Here is a 21,629-nt window from a genome sequence, read left to right on the forward strand (position 1 = left end):
AGCCAAACTAAACATTTCAAACTTTAGGGTTGAAACTTTCAGGTAAGAAGTTATCAAACTATTTGGAGTGCCTGCAAAATGGTGCTTTGTTATAGGTTAATTTTATATTTCTCAAGATGGTTATACATGTTTTCAACTCACATTAATGCATGTGCTTAGATTAAGTCACACTTTATGGATCAAAGTTTTACGTTTGGTTCACTGCTGACGAGGAAATGAGATTGATGCTCAAACTCAATGACAGAATGTTACACATTGTTTAATATAGGAGATGTGTCCAGATGATGAAATGATCCTTTCTCTGTAAAGAACAATATCTGTATGAGAGCCATATAATGTCCATGTTTGCTGCTGAAAGAGACTGATGGTCTGACCTTCCTCCTCCTTTCAGAGAGCCTGATGGAGTCCGATGGTTGAAACCAGGTCTGAGGAAGTGTAAGTATGTTTTTCATTTGATTCATGACAGCAAAGCAGCTCACATTCAAACCATCTTCAAACTGTCCATCACTCATTCATCATCAAAGTGTCAATAAATGATCAATAACTGAAGCTGGATTGTGTTTGTTCTCTCCATCAGATTCCTGTCAGCTCACAATCAACACAAACACAGAGAACAGAAAACTCCAACTGTCTGAAGACAACAGGAAGGTGACACATGTGGAGGAGCTTCAGGCATATCATCAACATCCAGACAGAGTCGATGGCTGGCCTCAGCTGCTGTGTAGTGATGGTCTGACTGGTCGCTGTTACTGGGAGGTAGAGTGGGAGGGAGTGGTTTTTATATCAGTAAGTTACAGAGGAATATGCAGGAAGGGATGCAATGATGACTGTGTGCTTGGATGAAATGATCAGTCCTGGAGTCTGAGCTGCTCTGAGGATCGATACTCTATCTGTCTCCATAACAGAGGAACACCCATCACCTCCTCCTCCTCCGTCTCTAACAGAGTAGCAGCGTATGTGGACTGTCCTGCTGGCATCCTGTCCTTCTACAGAGTTTCCTCTGACTCACTGATCCACCTCCACACCTTCAACACCACATTCACTGAGGCCCTCTATGTTGGATTCCAATTCAATTCAATTTAAAAATACTTTATTAATCCCAAAGGGAAATTAAATGTTGTTATAGCTCATATTATGAAGGTTTCCTCAAAGAGTCGTTGTAGATGCTGATGGCTGTGGGCAGGAAGGATCTCCTGTAGCGCTCCGTCTTACAGCAGATCTGAAGAAGCCTCTGACTGAAGACACTCTGTTGTTGTAGGACAGTCTCATGAAGAGGAAGCTCAGGGTTCTCCATAATGTTCTTCACCTTCTTTCCACAATGATCTCCAGAGGTTCCAGAGGAGTCCCCAGAACAGAACCAGCATTTTTTATCAGCTTGTTGAGCTTTTTTAAGTCCCTGGCTCTGATGCTGCTTCCCCAGCAGATGATGGCAGAAGAGATCAGACTCTCCACAACAGACTTATAGAAGATATGCAGCATCTTGCTGCAAACACCAAAGGACCTAAGCTTCCTCAAGAAGTACAGTCTGCTCTGTCCCTTCTTGTAGATGGCTTCACAGTTGCATCTCCACTCTAGTCTGTTGTCCAGATGAACACTGAGGTATTTATACTCCTCCACCACCTCCACTTCTTCTCCCATGATGGAAATAGTTTTTGACTTATTCCTGTTTCTCTTAAAATCTACAATCATCTCCTTTGTTTTATTCACGTTCAAGATGAGATGATTGTTTCCACACCATGCCACAAAGCGGTCCACCACCTTCCTGTACTCATCTTCTTGTCCATCTCTGATCCACCCCACAACTGCAGAATCATCCGAGTATTTTTGCAGATGACAAGAGTCTGTCTTGTACTGGAAGTCTGAGGTGTACAGAGTGAAAAGGAATGGTGAGAGTACAGTCCCCTGTGGTGCTCCTGTGCTGTTGACTACCTGGTTAGACTCATAACCCTTCAGTCTCACAAACTGTGGTCTGTTTGTCAGGTAGTCTTTAATCCAGGAGATTGTTGAGGCTCCACCTGAGTCTTCTGGAGTTTCTGACAAAACAAATCAGGTTGAAGTCTGAAATTTGCAGTCTGGTCTCCTGGTTCCTCAGTATTTCTGTGTTGAATTAAGCAGAAAGTAAAAATAAATTGTTTATGCTCATAAAATTAAGTAAAAACAGCCTCTTTACTGAGAGAAAAACTCTAATTCAGTTTGGGCAAGTTTCTGATTTCCATTCAGCTAAATATGTTCAAATTGTTTCTCTTTAAAAATAAAAATTAATCTTACAATCCTTTAAAGACAGAATATTATCTTATTTTTCAGACATTTCAGTATGTTTGTGTTTGTTGTGAAGTTGTTTTGTTTTTGTTTCATAAATATGTCTGTTTTCTTAATTTCCCCAAACATTTTCAATCACAAAATATTGTAATATAAATGTGAGATTTTACAAAAACTATTTAAACAAAAACCTTTCATATTTAGACCTTTCTTTAATACATTTTAATATTTTATTTTGTTTTATCAGCAGTTTGTACCTGTATAAAGGTATAGATTAATGATGGGATGTGATAACAAAAAAACAAATTAATAAATGTTTTTGTAATTAATTAATTGGGATTAATCACATTCTTTATCAAATATCAATATTTTACCCAATAAAGATTTTTCAGTTCCAATAAATAGACTAATTTGGTTTATGATGACAATCAGCTATTTCTACCTCTATGTTGTGGAAGCAGGAATGTAGCGGCTGTACTTTGATGCTGTGGTTCATCCAACCATACAGATCCAGACGTACATTTTATATGTTTTACTACTATTTAATCAACAGCTTTACTCATGTACTCATCTAAATTATTCAGCTGTGTTGGAAAGAAGTTTATTAATGCTATATTTTACAGAACAAGTATTCTGTCACTTTGTTCTATGTTCAGAAGTGTGTTTATCCTCTCTGTGCTGAAAAATATAGATTTAAAAAGCAATAATAAAATCCTCTTGCTGTTCTTACAAAACTATATCATAATAAAGAGGTACAGCTGCAGTCCCTGAGATATCTCACCGTTTCTGTCCTGAATCTTTTCTAGTCCCTCAAAGTTAATGTCAACATCTTCACAAAGAAAAGCTGAACTTCAGGTTGGTACAGATCATTTTATTCACAAAAGAACATTTCTTTTTTGAAATTTTAAACAAAGTTGTTGAATAACACTGAATGCAGTTATTTCATCTTTAGGTTTGAAGGAGAATAAGTGGAAGTTTCTGTGCTCCCTCTAGTGGACAGATTAGTTGTAGCAGAAGGTAACTGAGCTGAGACACTGCAGAGATGATCATTCTTGATCAGTGTCTCAATAAATCAGATATTTTTCTGTGTTTCTGTCCTTTCTCCAGTTTGTGATCTGTGGACAGTCCAGATATCCAGCCCTGTTGTTGGAGGCTACCTTCACTTCCTGTTTGACAGTCTGACCTTTCACCTGAGCTGGTTTGGATGGAGGAAGCACATGGAGCCAACATTTGGGTAACTATACTTTGATTTCAATCAGTGACTTTAAATCTGTAGCTGTATTAATGTGACTGTGAATGTGGAGTTCAGATGGTGAGGAAGAGGAGAAGGTTTAGATGTGAGGAGACCTGAAACTGCTGCTTTGGTTCTCCAGCTTCTGGATGAGCTCAATGAGATTGGTTTAAATGTTGGATTGAAATGAAAGTTTGTTGCATTGAGACACTAACTGAGGTCATTTAGATCCAAAGTTCTTCTAGCTCAGCTTTGGAGTTTGATCTGTTTGCTGAAGAACTTCCACAACATGTTGGTGTTAGCATGTGGAGCAGAACATGCTAACTGGTTTGAACTGCTTGAAGATGTTTGACTGTCTTCAGAGACTTGAGTTCAGCTGAGATGTTGAGTTTCTGAAGGTTGGTTGAACTTCTTTCAGCAGTTTAGCTGAATTTAGCATGTTGTTCTCCAGATGCTGATGCTGAGATGTTTTGTAAGTTTCTGCTGAAACTCAGATCAGATGTTGCTGTTGAACCAATCTGGATGATCTGTTTTAGAGTTTCCATGTAAGAAAATTTAATCTGAATTCAACTTTAAATGAATTTTGTTTGAGAAGATCCAGAAGCTGAAGAAAGAAAGCAGCAGCTACAGGTTCTACTCAGGTCCAAAGTTTCTCCTGTTGTTCTCCCAGTAGAACTCCACATTTCCAGTGAGTTTAATACAGTTTCAGGTTTAAAGTCACTGGTATCAAAGTTTAGTTTGACCAAATGAAGAGAAATCAGTGATAATGCAGAAGATCCAGAATGTACAATAAAATATTGAGCTTGTGTTGTTTAGAAGATCATAACCTCCTCCATTTACCTCCTGATTATCCGGGGAGGGGACACGGCCCCCTCACCCACTCTCTGCAGCAGGTCTAGATCTTCTCTCCAGGTCGTCTCAGGCAGGACTTGAACCCAGGAACTCCACCACTGGCATCTTCTGGTCACAGACAGTTCCTCCACACCATCGGGTCCACTCCCTTCTTAGCTCTCTTCTCTTGGTGCTTTTCAACTTTTCAGTTTGAACCCTGAACTCCTCAAAATATAACCTCTCAGGTTCTTCACAACAAATAAGCTCCTGATGAGAAGTTGAAGCCAGTCTTTCTGGAATCTCCTTCCTACAGTCCATCATGTTGACTTATTGACTCCCTCTGGTTAAATTCTTTGAAATGTTGTTCAAATTTCTCTCAAATTGTTCAGTTTTATTCTTCTTAAAACAAGGAACATCTCAGTCTTGATCTTGTAATGGAAAATTATTTTAAAGTGCTCTGATATTCCCTTCACCTCTCTCCTCTGACCTCTGTGTTTTATTAGTGTTCTGTTATTTAGAGCAGATGGACTCTAAATTCAAATGCTGGAGAGTTTTATGGTTAACACTTCCTGAAGTGTATATTTCAAGGGAAGGTAGATGGGTGCCCTCATAAATAACTTTGTTAACTCTGACCCGGGGAGGGTCTAGGGGCCATATTTCTAAAACTCTTTGAAGTTGAGATAACACCCTCATTTTTGGTATAAATACTGTTTGTGATTTCTGTTCGGGGCTCTGTTTCACTGACTAACCTCAGTGTCAGGGTCTTCAAACGCTGAATGCCTTTGAATAAAACTTATTTAGACAAAGTCCGGATTTTCTCTTGTTATGAGTCAACTTCTACCCACTTTGATAAGAAAAATCCACAACAATTTTAGCGTCACGAACAGGATCTAACGTGCCAGAGGAGACCGCAGGAGGGGACACGGACGTCTGGCCAGCCTGGGAGTTGTTCTCAGTCCACTTCCATTTTACGGAGGGGAGTTCTCATGTCCGCCTGCGGCTTCTGGCTGATTAGATCCGAACAATTTGTCGTCAAATATATCTGGGTGAGAAGTTGCTCTGTATGATATAATGTATATTATTATTTTTATTACACATTAACCATCATCTCCTAACTAATTAATTAGGTTCCAGAGTTGCGAGAGGGAGGACATCAGCTGAGGGCCCGGTTACCCTGCAAAGGAATTGCAGGGAGGTTCTTATTGGTAACAATAAGATAAAGCAAAACACAGGGTTTTGCGGGTGGTTTTTAGCAATTTTCTACACCTCATAAAGGAGAAAAGCCAGACGGCAGACGTGCCGCTGAACAGGTAAAAAAAAAAAAAAAATGGTTCCGGAACCTTGAGGCATCAGGGGTGTCTCCTTCTTCATACTCTGATTTATAAAATAATGAAAGGAAAAAGTGGGGATGATTGTGTTAAATGTGCTTTAATTTGGAAGATAAGTTTGGTTTTTCACAGCGTGGAAGTTTGAGTGTAAATAAGTTAAATAGTTTAAATAGTTTCAAGTAAAACAGTTGATGGAAAAATAAATAAAAAAACATAAGAAGAATATTAAAAAGCACAGAGTGCATCAATTAAGGGGTTAAAGAGTTAAAACTTTCCTGAAGGAAGTTTTTTTTGTCTTAAATATTGCGATCAGTCGGTAAAGAAGGTAAAAGTGAAAAGAGACATTAGAGATGCGAAAAGAAAGTTGTTTTAGAAAGGAGTATAGTTCATGTTGTGGAAGGAAGTGACAGGCAGGTGGACAACTGACTGACTGACTGATAATATGTATTTGTACAAAATCTGAACCTATACTAAACTTTTCTTTTGCCTCTCTCACACACAAATACACACATATATGGGATTTGAGTTAAACATCTGCGTTTTTGAGTCTGGATTTTAGAAACCTGCCCTTCTCCATGGCTACTCCGCCAGAGACGCTTCTCCAGCACGGCCTGAAAGAGAGAGATCTGCCTTCCTGCATGTTGAAAATCGCAGTGTGACTTTCTACAAGAAAAAAAAAAACGAAACTCAGAAGAAATCTGGACCCACTGAGATGGACAAAGATCCATGCTGTTTGCAAGAGCTAGAAGAGCGATACACTGGATTTATATTGAAAGCATCTTATGCGGGCAGAAGAGAAACCGGAGCAAAGTTTCTTCTTTCTCCCTCCTGAAGAAGTTAAAGTGGACAAAGAAGGATTGAATGTCTCACCAACAGACCTGGGAAGGGCCTGGTTGTTTTTTTGGACTGATGGAGAACTGTGTGCCTGACAGTCTGACTCTGGAGCGATTTAGAAACTGATGGGGGTAACGTACAAACACACATTTGCATAAATCTTTTCCTATTTTCTGCAATGAAGAACGCTTATTAACCGCTGCTCATGTGATGCTTGCTTGACGTTGACAGATATAGCGGTTTAAAATATTATTTTAGGGTTAGAAAAGTATCTTCAAAAGGGTGATAACTTAACTCATTTGATACTTTGCGGTTAATTCTTTTAGAGAAGCAAGTTCTCTTTCGTCGTGGAATATTCAGGGTCAATTATTCTAGTTATTAAAAGCAGAGGAAGTTACAACATCTCCAAAACTCAGCAGTAACCAAGTGTTTCTATGTTATTCTCAGGACAGAACTCATGAAGGAGTATTTTTAAAACCCAGCGAATGCGTAAAACCTGATGGGTTTCTCCTTCAGGTATTATTTTCTGTTGTCAGATTTTGTATTCCATAAATCTAATGGGTAGAGACCTCATTAAAACAGGCTTAGTTCTACTGCAGATGGTCTTCATACAGTCTCTGACACAGTACTTACAGTTTGGTGCAGTTTTTGTCCACAAGTGTTAACTGACACTTATGGAAAGTACAAATTCATTGTTTTTCACAGCAGCTGCTGGGAAGAGGTTATATTAGTGTTTTTTTCTTCCCTCTTCTGATTCATGCAGCGTGTTGATTTACACTGTACCTTATATCAGGTCCTGACAAAAAACTATGAAAGGTTTGGTTCTGCAGGTTCTTTTTTCTCCCTTTGTAGAAGGAAAGGACACCTGATCAGTTCTGTGTTGCATAGAAATATTAAAACACTTGTTGTTTTCTAAGATATCACCAGCTAAAAACTTTTAAAACTTTTGAGAGTAATTGGTTTTGTTAAACACATTTTCCTTGGTAAAACAAACCTTTAAAATGAGAATGAAAAAATTGGGTTATTTAGAAAGAATCTGATTGGACAGTGGTACCACACAAAAATTAAACTAATCTCATGCTTCCTAAAAGACTCTGCATGAAAAGGCCTTCAGAACCGTGGAGTTATTTTCCACCACAGTATTAAGTTTTTTAAGCATGCTTTTTCTTTATTTTAAAACAGATCTGGTTTTTTGTTTTGTTTTTGGCTTTTTAGCATAATGTTGTCTGAAGCTTCTTATGAACTGGGTTAGGAGCAAATATGATCTGAGGTAAATTAGGAGCTGTGAACTAATAATTTAAATCTGATTATTGTCCAAGCAGAAATAATATATTTAGCCAATCCTTCAATCTCTGCAGAAAGTTAACACCATTGCTCAATGCAGTAGTACTCAACTTGTGGTTCCTGGACCCCTGAAGCCTGTAAGCCATAGATTTTGGGTCCATGAAATTATAATACTTAATTAAAGGTAGGCTGATTACTTATTAAAATAGATCTAAGCCAATGATGAGTTCCAGTCATTTGGTGGCTTTGAAATGCAATAATACTCAAAAATTTCTACTCTGGGGACACAGATTGGAGTTGAAGAGTTTAGTTTTGGAACCAAGGTTAGGATTTTTATAACAGAATAAAGACAAGTAAAATCCTTTATTTTAGGAAAAGAAAATAAATAAAGGCCCTCTTAACAGTAAGAGGATGGTCGGCTCAAACTCAAGTCTCCTTGTTTGATTTCTTAGGGTTTAAAGATTAAAGGACACAAGGTGATTTCAGATTACTAAGAGATAAAATATTGGAACATTTATCAGCATTTGGATTGTAAAAGAGGGGTTCTAGTAATAAGTTTTCCCCAACTCTCAACATTTAAATAGCCAAATTAAAGACAATTATATTTGTTCTTTTTTAAACACTATGTGGGAAAAAGTCCAGTTTGGAGACAAGCTTCTTATCTTCATTTATGATTAAGTCAAACACTGCAGTTTTGTTTAGTTTGGGTATAACATGAAAATGTCAATGCTGACTTTTCTAATTTCGCCTCGGGGATCAATAAAGTATCTTTGAATTTGAATTGAATTAAATTAAAAATACTTCTTTGCATTTAACTTGAAATTCTGCAATGCAGCTGCAATTAAATTGAGCAAAACAAAAAGAGAATTATAACAATAACTCTCAGGATTGTAGTTATTATTACAGAGTTACAGTACAAAGAATTAGCAAAAGGTTTCAGCATCAGTAAATTTGGATTCATATAAGAGAAAACTGTTGCTGTGCTTCTAAATACTTTGAGATTTTTTGGACTATGTGCACTCATTTTTAAAAAGGATCCTGACGATTGTCATAACAAAATTTATCAATTATAGCATTAAAAGATATGGTTGAGAAAACATATTCTGAAAAGAGATTGTTAAAAATTTCTTTTAATTCTTGAAGCTTCAAATTTGGCCATTTGTTTGTCTTTGATGTTTTGTCTTTGTTTTGTTGGAATGAATGTTTGTTTATATGTTGCATGAAACAAGAATCCATGTTTAGAATAATGTTTCTAAATCCCAGATTGATTAAACTTTGAGTTTTCAGGAGAGTTAAGAAGCAGCTTGTTTCTCAGGTAGGTGCATGTTAACAGTTTTGCAGTTTAAGTTACACTAATGTGGGATGGGATGAAGAAACTGTGGTCCCGCCCATAGGCTGTCAATCAAAGGTTAGTTCTGCCTGACTCCGCCCACCTACCAGGTTGGTTCATGCCTTTGTTGTCATGGTAACGCTCAGCACCTCCCTTCCTGAGTTCTAACACTGTTTAAGAGACAATAGAATCAAAATGCTGGTAATGATTGTTGCCTTAATAACATGTTTTTTTTTTTGTATAATGATTAAGGATGTAGCATGACTTTTAGATTTATGTGTTTTATTATTAAAAGGTTAATGAAATAGTTTAAACTAGTTTGAAGAATTAGTTTTGCATGCAGAATCATTGGTGATTTATTAGATTGAAAGTTTCCCTGGTGCCATTAAGCTAGCTGACAGTTCAAGATATGCAAAAGTAAGGAATATATTTTTGATAAAGAATCAGAGTCATGCCTTTATACTTGGTGGGAATTATTTATTAGATTCAATTTGTAGGGTTTATTCATCCAAATTACATTGGATGTCCATTAATCTAATACTCATCTTTGTACAAGACAAATCAGGATGATATGTGACTAATTTCTAAGTGAGACATTGATGAACTGAATAATTAAAGTTTGTGTTTAGTTGTTAATGGAACTGAATTGCAGTTAAAAACATCTGGATTTTCTTTATGTTGCTTTCGTTAAATTCATAGTGACACATAGTTATGTCAGAATTCATTTCTATGTAATGTGATCTTGGTTATTAAAACATTTTTGTACAAACTTTTTGCTGGATTGTCGCATGGGTTGGACCCTGCGCCAGGAGAGGGGAATGTCAGAATAAAGTAACATGGGGTTCCAAAAGTTTTAGCACTCATGGGAAAAAGGGTAGCTCATACCTCCAGTGAGGACTTAGTGACAATGCGAGAGAGACGTTGTACTTTGTTTATATAAATGGTGCATAGTTCCCTAAGACCACATTATGAAAACCTCTCTGAAATTATGGTGTTGATTTTTTGTGAAATTTTATATCTCCACAAATTAGACCATTTTTGAAATTCTTTTTGGGTTTTCTGAAACTATGAAATGTTGACCTGTAATCAGACCTTCCTCAAACATCATGTCACATTTTTGATATTCAGAATTTTTAGCTGATGGTTACTGCTAGTATATCAGGTGAAGTCAGAAGATCAATTATTTTGATTTTGTTGGATGTTTTGATGAAGTTCATGTAGTTAAGCACTTAGGTTTGAGAATGGGACTTTGAATTGAAAATTAGCCAAGCGTTGTGAAGGCTCTACCTATTGTTCTCACTTATGTGAGATTGAGAAAAATGACACAGGCAAATCTCAGTCCTTTTGAAGTGCTGTGTGGCAGGTCTCCTAATTTGGACATGGGGATATTGCCAAGAAAACTTTCTTCCACATCTTAGTGTGAAGATAGGATGTTGTTTTACTGTCAAAACCTGTCCACTGTGTTTTCTCAAGTTTCACAGATGGTGAAGGCTGCATTACCAGAAACAGCCACTTCCACCCTCCAGTCCTTTATTCCTGGCGACTGGATTCTGGTCAGAGAATTTAGGAGAAAACACAGGAAGTCCAGGTGCTGGAATGGCCCATATCAGATCCTACTAGACACCCAGGAAAGCTGCAGCAAAGCTCCAGCTCCTCCAGCTTCATCTGGCTTCCAGGACACAAGTCATCTTCTAACTGGATCATCCACGGCTGAAAGGTGTGAGGACAGCGGACCGCCACAAGACAAAGAACTGTAAGCTGATCACTGGCGAGTGATTGAAGAACACTGTTCTTACAAGGGCACAATAATCCCTTGGGCAGTGCAACGTTATTTCAGAATCTACTTAAGGCCATCGCATTGCCTGAAAGTTAGAAATCATAAGGTCATTTGCCTCACTGCACACACACCACAGTGAGAGATTCTTTCCTCCCACTTTGACAGCAAGACTGACTCTGAGGAGGAAATCTCGGATGCTTTTATCAAACTTTTATGTTTATTGCTTGATATTTATCATTATGGTATTATTACAAATTTGAATGTGTTCATTTCCACCGTTGTTTAGTTGGACTATGGAAGCCTAACTTCCAGCAGGTTAGAGTTCCTGTTTCTAAATATGTTTCTAGAGGAGCTTCCTACGACCGCCCACCTGTACCAGACTGGTAACAGGGCAGCTTGAAGCCACTCAGGAGAGACAGCAGGATTTTTTGTTTTTTAAGTTGTGTTTATAATTTGTTTTCTTTAAAAAAAAACTGTTTGCTTTCAGTACCAGAAGAAAGGACATTCCACTTCAAGGTCACGATGCAGCTATATGGAAGGTGGTTTGTTCTGATGCTAATGATTGGTATTGCAAGTATTTTTTACAACTCTTGTGTTCATTTGGGAAAAGGTACAGCAAAGACAATGTAAGGCTAATTTGAGGAATTGTGCTAATAATACTCATCAGCGGATTCGAAGAGAGTTTCATCACTTTTCTGACTACTATGAACATGCTGATAATGTTTGGTGGCAACTGATGCATCAAACCGTGAGGAAGATAAGAAATGATAGTTGTTATGTTTGTTGTTTGATTCCACGTGTTATTAATGATCAACCATTTTTGGTACCAGTTCCTATTGATACTACTTATGCTCTAGCTACTTTCTTTCCAGATAACCGGTTGGTGGAGGTCATTTTTCCTTGGGTGAGGAATTATACTGTTAGGGAAAGCAGAAATGTTAGTACATTTTCTAGTGAGATTAATTTAACGTGTGCGTCTACAGGAACTCTTTATAGAATTCGGGGTATTAGAAATCCGATTAAAGATCCAGATATTTGTATTACACAGGAGGAAAGTACACCTTATTTCCTTGGGAAGACAGTAGGTTGCGAAGCTATTATATCTGTTTTATGTGCTTTAATCAACAGACATAAATTTGAGTCATGTCCTATCAGAACTGATCCTTCTACTATTTCAGGATCTTTGGTCCCTGATCCCTTTGTGTTAACTTTTAATCTTACTGTTTTATCTGAGGAAGGTTTCACTGTTCTAACTACGGAGCAGCAGGCTATAAGAACTATGAGTTTGCAAAATAGAATGGCTTTGGATTATTTGTTAGCTGAGAGGGGTGATGGTTTTGAATAATTTTCTTTTAGTTATGTGATTATCTTGTAATCAGAAGAAAGGAGTGTAATGGAAAATTATTTTAAAGTGCTCTGATATTCCCTTCACCTCTCTCCTCTGACCTCTGTGTTTTATTAGTGTTCTGTTATTTAGAGCAGATGGACTCTAAATTCAAATGCTGGAGAGTTTTATGGTTAACACTTCCTGAAGTGTATATTTCAAGGGAAGGTAGATGGGTGCCCTCATAAATAACTTTGTTAACTCTGACCCGGGGAGGGTCTAGGGGCCATATTTCTAAAACTCTTTGAAGTTGAGATAACACCCTCATTTTTGGTATAAATACTGTTTGTGATTTCTGTTCGGGGCTCTGTTTCACTGACTAACCTCAGTGTCAGGGTCTTCAAACGCTGAATGCCTTTGAATAAAACTTATTTAGACAAAGTCCGGATTTTCTCTTGTTATGAGTCAACTTCTACCCACTTTGATAAGAAAAATCCACAACAATCTCATGACCTCCATGTTGCTGAGCTCTAGACAAACACCTTGAGCTATCCAACCAGACACTATGCTGTCGTCTCCTAAAGCCTTTCAGTCATGACCTCTGACCTATTGTCTCAACCTGATGGATGGAGCTGACAGCAGGTGGTTCGTCAGCTAATGTGAATTTTCTTTCAACTTTACTAACTGATGTCAAGTTGTATCCATTGATAAAGTTAGAAAAAAATGTCTAAAGATTTTTAAACTATCTCAACATAATTTATGCTAAAGATTAATTAATAAAAGGATATTGGTCAGTTGAGGACTTGAACTAGGACACTAGATGTTCTTAATACTGTAGTCTATCACACTGAGCTGTTGGTTGAATTACATCTACTGTCTTTTTTTGGACTTTTATCTTCTTATTCTCACGGTTGGCCTGAAGTTAACGTCACCACAGACATTGATCCCTTGCTGTCGGAGCTTTATTTCCTCCCTTCCTCTTCTTCTATGATGTTCTCACACATTGAAATCATGCTGGGGTTTGGTTATCTGCTGGCTTTCAGCACAGGTGACCTCCAGCTCAACAGTGTTTGGCTCCAGCTGGAAAACATGGTTGAACTTTCTGAAGGTAAATGTCAATTTGTATCCAGTAACAGATTATTTCTAGATCAGCCGACCAAGGAATCATTTTATCTGTTTACTGCAACCTTCTGCTTTTATTTGCTTTTATTTTCAATCTAAATAACTGATCAAAAATCACATCATGAATAATTCACACGACACACTGAGTTCTTTCCTTTAGCAATTCATCTTGTTTTAGTCGTGTTAAATGTGTTTGGTTTCTTAATTAATTCTTAATAAAATGAGTTACTGGGTCAGAAAGCTGAATGTTGCTTCTTAAAACCATTTGAAGGAAAACAAGGAAATAAAAAAGGAAAAAAAAATGTTTTATGTCTTAAAACATTTGTTGTATTTTCAATGCAGGAAAGTTGTCATTGGAGCTCTGTCAAAATGAAATCTTTTTTATTCTATTCTGTGTTTCATTCCCTGTCTGTCTTTTCTCCAGTTTACTGGGTTTAAACCATGACACAGTTGGTTTTAGATGAAGCCCATGCAGTTCATACTAACCAACACCTGATCTACCAGGTCACAGATGATCATGAAACATGTTTCAAACGTTACACTCTGAGATCATCTCCATCAGTTTATCAGCAATGTTTCTCTGAAGGTGACTAAATGAAAAACTAAAGTCAACATTTATTTATCTCCATTCAGAGAAAGAAACATCAGAGACAGTTTTCTCCTCAGATCCTGGTCTGAAGACCAGGTGGTCCATTGCAAAATCTCATCCATCCTGATGACAAAGCTGTGATTTCTGGTGTCACCAGATGTCAGCTTCAGTTTATTCATGGATCAGATGGACAGACAGACTCTGGAGATGTGATCTGTGGACAGTAAAGATATCCAGCCCTGTTAGTGGAGTCTGCTTGGCTCCGCCCTATAAAAGGAAGTGGAAGCTTTCACTTCCTGTTTGACAGTCTGACCTTTCACCTGAGCTGGTCTGGATGGAGGAAGCACATGGAGCCAACATTTGGGTAACTATACTTTGATTTCAATCAGTGACTTTAAATCTGTAGCTGTATTAATGTGACTGTGAATGTGGAGTTCAGATGGTGAGGAAGAGGAGAAGGTTTAGATGTGAGGAGACCTGAAACTGCTGCTTTGGTTCTCCAGCTTCTGGATGAGCTCAATGAGATTGGTTTAAATGTTGGATTGAAATGAAAGTTTGTTGCATTGAAACACTAACTGAGGTCATTTAGATCCAAGGTTCTTCTAGCTCAGCTTTGGAGTTTGATCTGTTTGCTGAAGAACTTCCACAACATGTTGGTGTTAGCATGTGGAGCAGAACATGCTAACTGGTTTGAACTGCTTGAAGATGTTTGACTGTCTTCAGAGACTTGAGTTCAGCTGAGATGTTGAGTTTCTGAAGGTTGGTTGAACTTCTTTCAGCAGTTTAGCTGAATTTAGCATGTTGTTCTCCAGATGCTGATGCTGAGATGTTTTGTAAGTTTCTGCTGAAACTCAGATCAGATGTTGCTGTTGAACCAATCTGGATTATCTGTTTTAGAGTTTCCATGTAAGAAAATTTAATCTGAATTCAACTTTAAATGCATTTTGATTGAGAAGATCCAGAAGCTGAAGAAAGAAAGCAGCAGCTACAGGTTCTACTCAGGTCCAAAGTTTCTCCTGTTGTTCTCCCAGTAGAACTCCACATTTCCAGTGAGTTTAATACACTTTCAGGTTTAAAGTCACTGGTATCAAAGTTTAGTTTGACCAAATGAAGAGAAATCAGTGATAATGCAGAAGATCCAGAATGTGCAATAAAATATTGAGCTTGTGTTGTTTAGAAGATCATAACCTCCTCCATTTACCTCTTGATTATCCGGGGAGGGGACACGGCCCCCTCACCCACTCTCTGCAGCAGGTCTAGATCTTCTCTCCAGGTCGTCTCAGGCAGGACTTGAACCCAGGAACTCCACCACTGGCATCTTCTGGTCACAGACAGTTCCTCCACACCATCGGGTCCACTCCCTTCTTAGCTCTCTTCTCTTGGTGCTTTTCAACTTTTCAGTTTGAACCCTGAACTCCTCAAAATATAACCTCTCAGGTTCTTCACAACAAATAAGCTCCTGATGAGAAGTTGAAGCCAGTCTTTCTTGAATCTCCTTCCTACAGTCCATCATGTTGACTTATTGACTCCCTCTGGTTAAATTCTTTGAAATGTTGTTCAAATTTCTCTCAAATTATTCAGTTTTATTCTTCTTAAAACAAGGAACATCTCAGTCTTGATCTCATGACCTCCATGTTGCTGAGCTCTAAACAAACACCTTGAGCTATCCAACCAGACACTATGCTGTCGTCTCCTAAAGCCTTTCAGTCATGACCTCTGACCTATTGTCTCAACCTGATGGATGGAGCTGACTGCAGGTGGTTCGTCAGCTAATGTGAATTTTCTTTCAACTTTACTAACTGATGTCAAGTTGAATCCATTGATAAAGTTAGAAAAAAATGTCTAAAGATTTATAAACTATCTCAACATAATTTATGCTAAAGATTAATTAATAAAAGGATATTGGTCAGTTGAGGACTTGAACTAGGACACTAGATGTTCTTAATACTGTAGTCTATCACACTGAGCTGTTGGTTGAATTACATCTACTGTCTTTTTTTGGACTTTTATCTTCTTATTCTCACGGTTGGCCTGAAGTTAACGTCACCACAGACATTGATCCCTTGCTGTCGGAGCTTTATTTCCTCCCTTCCTCTTCTTCTATGATGTTCTCACACATTGAAATCATGCTGGGGTTTGGTTATCTGCTGGCTTTCAGCACAGGTGACCTCCAGCTCAACAGTGTTTGGCTCCAGCTGGAAAACATGGTTGAACTTTCTGAAGGTAAATGTCAATTTGTATCCAGTAACAGATTATTTCTAGATCAGCCGACCAAGGAATCATTTTATCTGTTTACTGCAACCTTCTGCTTTTATTTGCTTTTATTTTCAATCTAAATAACTGATCAAAAATCACATCATGAATAATTCACACGACACACTGAGTTCTTTCCTTTAGCAATTCATCTTGTTTTAGTCGTGTTAAATGTGTTTGGTTTCTTAATTAATTCTTAATAAAATGAGTTACTGGGTCAGAAAGCTGAATGTTGCTTCTTAAAACCATTTGAAGGAAAACAAGGAAATAAAAAAGGAAAAAAAAATGTTTTATGTCTTAAAACAATTGTTGTATTTTCAATGCAGGAAAGTTGTCATTGGAGCTCTGTCAAAATGAAATCTTTTTTATTCTATTCTGTGTTTCATTCCCTGTCTGTCTTTTCTCCAGTTTACTGGGTTTAAACCATGACACAGTTGGTTTTAGATGAAGCCCATGCAGTTCATACTAACCAACACCTGATCTACCAGGTCACAGATGATCATGAAACATGTTTCAAACGTTACACTCTGAGATCATCTCCATCAGTTTATCAGCAATGTTTCTCTAAAGGTGACTAAATGAAAAACTAAAGTCAACATTTATTTATCTCCATTCAGAGAAAGAAACATCAGAGACAGTTTTCTCCTCAGATCCTGGTCTGTCAGGTCTGATTCACAGAACATCAGGTTTCCTTTCTGCTGCTGACCAAAAGCCAGTTTTCCCAATACATTAAAACGAACCCTGGTCCGAACCAAACAACCGGACCGAGACCACCTCAAAAAAAGGCTCTCGGTCTGCTTTCAAACGGACTCTGGTGCGATTCGCTTATGGTCTGAATATGAATCGGCCCCGATCTGCACCAAGTACAGAAAACGTACAGGTCCTTCTCAAAATATTAGCATATTGTGATAAAGTTAATTATTTTCCATAATGTCATGATGAAAATTTAACATTCATATATTTTAGATTCATTGCACACTAACTGAAATATTTCAGGTCTTTTATTGTCTTAATACGGATGATTTTGGCATACAGCTCATGAAAACCCAAAATTTCTATCTCACAAAATTAGCATATCATTAAAAGTGTCTCTAAACGAGCTATGAACCTAATCATCTGAATCAACGAGTTAACTCTAAACACCTGCAAAAGATTCCTGAGGCCTTTAAAACTCCCAGCCTGGTTCATCACTCAAAACCCCAATCATGGGTAAGACTGCCGACCTGACTGCTGTCCAGAAGGCCACTATTGACACCCTCAAGCAAGAGGGTAAGACACAGAAAGAAATTTCTGAACGAATAGGCTGTTCCCAGAGTGCTGTATCAAGGCACCTCAGTGGGAAGTCTGTGGGAAGGAAAAACTGTGGCAGAAAACGCTGCACAACGAGAAGAGGTGACTGGACCCTGAGGAAGATTGTGGAGAAGGGCCGATTCCAGACCTTGGGGGACCTACGGAAGCAGTGGACTGAGTCTGGAGTAGAAACATCCAGAGCCACTGTGCACAGGCGTGTGCAGGAAATGGGCTACAGGTGCCGCATTCCCCAGGTCAAGCCACTTTTGAACCAGAAACAGCGGCAGAAGCGCCTGACCTGGGCTACAGAGAAGCAGCACTGGACTGTTGCTCAGTGGTCCAAAGTACTTTTTTCAGATGAAAGCAAATTCTGCATGTCATTCGGAAATCAAGGTGCCAGAATCTGGAGGAAGACTGGGGAGAAGGAAATGCCAAAATGCCAGAAGTCCAGTGTCAAGTACCCACAGTCAGTGATGGTCTGGGGTGCCGTGTCAGCTGCTGGTGTTGGTCCACTGTGTTTTATCAAGGGCAGGGTCAATGCAGCTAGCTATCAGGAGATTTTGGAGCACTTCATGCTTCCATCTGCTGAAAAGCTTTATGGAGATGAAGATTTCATTTTTCAGCACGACCTGGCACCTGCTCACAGTGCCAAAACCACTGGTAAATGGTTTACTGACCATGGTATCACTGTGCTCAATTGGTCTGCCAACTCTCCTGACCTGAACCCCATAGAAAATCTGTGGGATATTGTGAAGAGAACGTTGAGTAACTCAAGACCCAACACTCTGGATGAGCTAAAGGCCGCTATCGAAGCATCCTGGGCCTCCATAAGACCTCAGCAGTGCCACAGGCTGATTGCCTCCATGCCACGCCGCATTGAAGCAGTCATTTCTGCAAAAGGATTCTCGACCAAGTATTGAGTACATGATTATTTGAAGGTTGACGTTTTTTGTATTAAAAACACTTTTCTTTTATTGGTCGGATGAAATATGCTAATTTTGTGAGATAGGAATTTTGGGTTTTCATGAGCTGTATGCCACAATCATCCGTATTAAGACAATAAAAGACCTGAAATATTTCAGTTAGTGTGCAATGAATCTAAAATATATGAATGTTAAATTTTCATCATGACATTATGGAAAATAATGAACTTTATCACAATATGCTAATATTTTGAGAAGGACCTGTACGTCTCTTTGGACTTAACAAGCCACCGTAGCCCCTAGCAAAGGTGAAAGTTGTAGTGAAATCATACCTGATCAGCTGTATGTTGCTAAGCAACGCATCTGGCATGTTGTGGGACAGGGTTCATGCTTTCTCTGACGCTGTTCTACATTTATAAAAATAACAGCAATATCTGTGTTGATCGAGCAGCTCTTGATTCTCACAATAGTATTGCAGCTGTAATAACGACTCAATAATGCAGAACAGTTGCTGCGCAGCATGTCTACAGTTGTTTACCTACATTTCCGGGTCTGCGATATGTCCCGCCCCCGTCATTTCTGACCAATGGGAGCAATGATCTTCACCCGCGTGGCTTTGTTTACAAGTAGTAGTTCACTTGCAAAAAGTACAATGTGAAAACAAACCACGCCAAATGAAAAAAATAAAGTCCGCTTTTGGTTCGGACCAAACAAGCGGACTAAAGGACTTTCCTTGTGGGAATAAACCCTCAATCATCTTCCTGCTCTCTGGACTCCAGTGTGGATCTGTCTCAGGTCCTCCATCATACTTGACCTTCTTCACTTTAGCTTGAACTTCTGTAAAATAGATGTACATCTCAATCAGGGTCTTAGGCAGTTCTTTTCCAGTTTTTGATTTCAATAAATCTTAAGAACCATAGCAGTGATCCAACAGAAGACTGGGATGTGGCACATGATGTGGAGACTTCATGATGTCTTGATGTGGGAGATGATCCTGCTTCTTATCTCTGAATCTCTTCCTGAAGTACTCCTCCTTCTGCGTGTCAGTGAACCCTCTGACCTCTGTCACCATGCCAACACACTTAGGAGGGATCTGATTGGCTGCTGCAGGTCGTGTGGTTATCCAGAGGCGAGCAGAGGGAAGCAGTTTCCCCCTGATGAGGTTTGTCAGCAGAACATCCACTGAGGTGGACTCTGTAACATCAGTCAGGATCTCCTTGTGGTGGAAGTCCAGAGGAAGTCGACTCTCATCCAGACCATCAAAAATGAACAGAACCTGGAAGTGTTCAAAATTGCGAATTCCTTTTGTTTCATTAAAGAAGTGATGAACAAGTTCCACCAAGCTGAACTTCTTCTCTTTCAGCACATTCAGCTCTCTGAAGGTGAATGGAAATATGACCTGGATGTTCTGGTGGGCTTTGCCTTCAGCCCAGTCCAGGGTAAACCTCTTTGTTAAGACTGTTTTCCCAATGCCAGCCACACCCTTTGTCATCACTGTTCTGATTGGTTGATCTCTTCCAGGTGAGAGTTTAAAGATGTCTGATTGTTGTTTATGCCCTATCCGGTGACCTGGAAGCTGTTTCAATCTGTCTGACCTCATGTTCTCGGTTGACCTCTCCAGTCCCTCCCTCTGTGATGTAGAGCTCCGTGTAGATCTGGTTCAGAAGGGTTGGACGTCCTGCTTTAGCAATCCCCTCAAACATAGACTGGTACCTCTTCTTCAGACCAGATTTAAGTTCACGATGACAAAGTGCAGCAAAAAGTTCTTAACAAGGACAAAAACAAGATTTTGAAACAATATGTTTTTCCTAAAAGAAAAGCACTTCAGTAACGGAACAATATTTTCATTCACTGGGTAAATGCATCACTGATCTAGCTAAATTAATATCTTACTGCTTTGCAGACAGTCAGCCATGTTGTCTTGTTTCATCCTTCTTAGGAAACACAATGTGATCTTCTCAAATGCCTCTCTGCTGCTCCTCCTCTGCTCTTCATCTTCATCCTCCAGCCCCTCCTCACTCTCCACCGGACTCATTGAAAATTCTGGGTAATCTAAACTCAAAACCTTCTGGATTTTTTGCAGTTCCTTCTTCACAAAAGTCCTGATGTTGTCCTCCAGCAGCTGGAAAAGAACAATATAACACATCTGACTAATCAAAGAACCAATAAACAGATCCATGTTTTATAGACTGGTTTCAGTAGGTAGTTGTTGTACATAAAACCTTAGAATGCTGTGGTTATTACATTACAACTCAAAATTTTTGAGATTTACAGACTTTATGACTAATCTACATAATAGAAGAAGATAAGAGACAAGTCAGCTGTTGTTAACCAGATTTAGACTGACAATAGTGGTAGCAATGCATCCCAAAATCATCTGTGAACTTTGCAAACTGTGAGACCAGCCAGGGTTGAGGCTTGTTTCATGAGTGTACTGGTACCAAGACACTTGGGCCAGAGTTTGATGACCCATTTTGCTATTATATAGCAGACCAACAGCATTATGTATTGGACATTTGGGTGAAGAGAAGGACAGGGCTGTCAACTGAATGTGACCTGCTAGTGTTTTTGCTGTGGTGGCAGAGGAGGCTGCATCACAGACCTTGTGTGGTAGTTGAAAATCTTACCAGTGGCAGGGAAACAGGGATGGACAAGAATGGCACCAATATACCAAAAGCTGTGAACATTGTTGGGCCATCATGGTTGACCTGATTCCTTAGTGTTGCATGAAACACTGGGACAATACATGTGGGGTAGTTGTCCCAAACTTTAAGAAAGCAATCTGAAGAATGTGTTCCAACTATCAAGGGATCATAGTTCTCAGTCTGTCTGAGAAAGCGTGATCTAGGGTATTGGAGTCAAACTTTAGAATCTTAGTACTGGCCCACATTGCCAAACTTACCAATAGCTGATCCAATGACCATGGTGTTACTTTGCTTTATTGGCCAGCAAACTGGCCTGACCAGAACCTCATGGATAATCTATGGAGCATTGTCAAGGGGAAGATGAGTGAAACCAGACCCAACAATGCATACTACCTGAAGGCCACTAGCAAAGCAACCTGGGCTTCCTTTCCACCTCAGCAGAACCACAGGCTGATATCCTCCATGCCACGCTGCATTAATGCAGTAATTCATGCAAAAGGAGCACCAATAAAGCGCCGAAATCATCAAAAGTACAAGAAAACCAGCGCTGGTCTATTGTGGCAAATGTAAGGCACATCTGTGCAATAATCATGCTGTCTAATCAGCATC

The 21,629-nt window shown here is 39.0% G+C and overlaps 1 protein-coding gene and 1 long non-coding RNA gene across 6 annotated transcripts; one reads left to right on the forward strand and one right to left on the reverse strand.

The window, feature by feature from the left end:
* Nucleotides 1-1,932: 1,932 nt before the first annotated feature.
* LOC124861274 (protein NLRC3-like) lies at nucleotides 1,933-20,540 on the reverse strand. Of its 5 annotated transcripts, XR_007036576.1 has the most exons (4): nucleotides 18,914-20,540; nucleotides 18,708-18,782; nucleotides 15,111-16,104; nucleotides 13,366-14,239 (listed from the first exon to the last, which is right to left on the reverse strand). XR_007036576.1 is itself a non-coding variant. In XM_047354848.1 (2 exons), exon 1 carries the CDS (start codon nucleotides 19,973-19,975, stop codon nucleotides 19,283-19,285), a length of 693 nt encoding a protein of 230 aa, XP_047210804.1. In that variant the 5' UTR covers nucleotides 19,976-20,540; the 3' UTR covers nucleotides 1,933-2,097; nucleotides 18,708-19,282. The 5 variants fall into 5 exon arrangements, 2 of the variants coding, with proteins under 2 accessions (XP_047210804.1, XP_047210803.1); XR_007036578.1 differs by lacking the exons at nucleotides 13,366-14,239; nucleotides 18,708-18,782; nucleotides 18,914-20,540 and adding an exon at nucleotides 1,933-2,097 and having other exon boundaries at nucleotides 15,111-17,062; XM_047354848.1 differs by lacking the exons at nucleotides 13,366-14,239; nucleotides 15,111-16,104 and adding an exon at nucleotides 1,933-2,097 and having other exon boundaries at nucleotides 18,708-20,540.
* Nucleotides 2,108-3,643, forward strand: LOC124861275. Its single transcript, XR_007036579.1, has 2 exons — nucleotides 2,108-3,114; nucleotides 3,212-3,643. It is a non-coding gene; the product is annotated as an uncharacterized LOC124861275 (long non-coding RNA).
* Nucleotides 20,541-21,629: the final 1,089 nt, after the last annotated feature.

The sequence above is a fragment of the Girardinichthys multiradiatus genome, chromosome 24, assembly GCF_021462225.1.
Source record: "Girardinichthys multiradiatus isolate DD_20200921_A chromosome 24, DD_fGirMul_XY1, whole genome shotgun sequence".
In the NCBI taxonomy this organism is placed as follows: Eukaryota; Metazoa; Chordata; class Actinopteri; order Cyprinodontiformes; family Goodeidae; genus Girardinichthys; species Girardinichthys multiradiatus.

Bases quoted from the DNA above. Each gene is read 5' to 3' on its own strand.
- LOC124861274 (XM_047354848.1), bottom strand. From the start codon at position 19,975: ATGAGGTCAGACAGATTGAAACAGCTTCCAGGTCACCGGATAGGGCAT.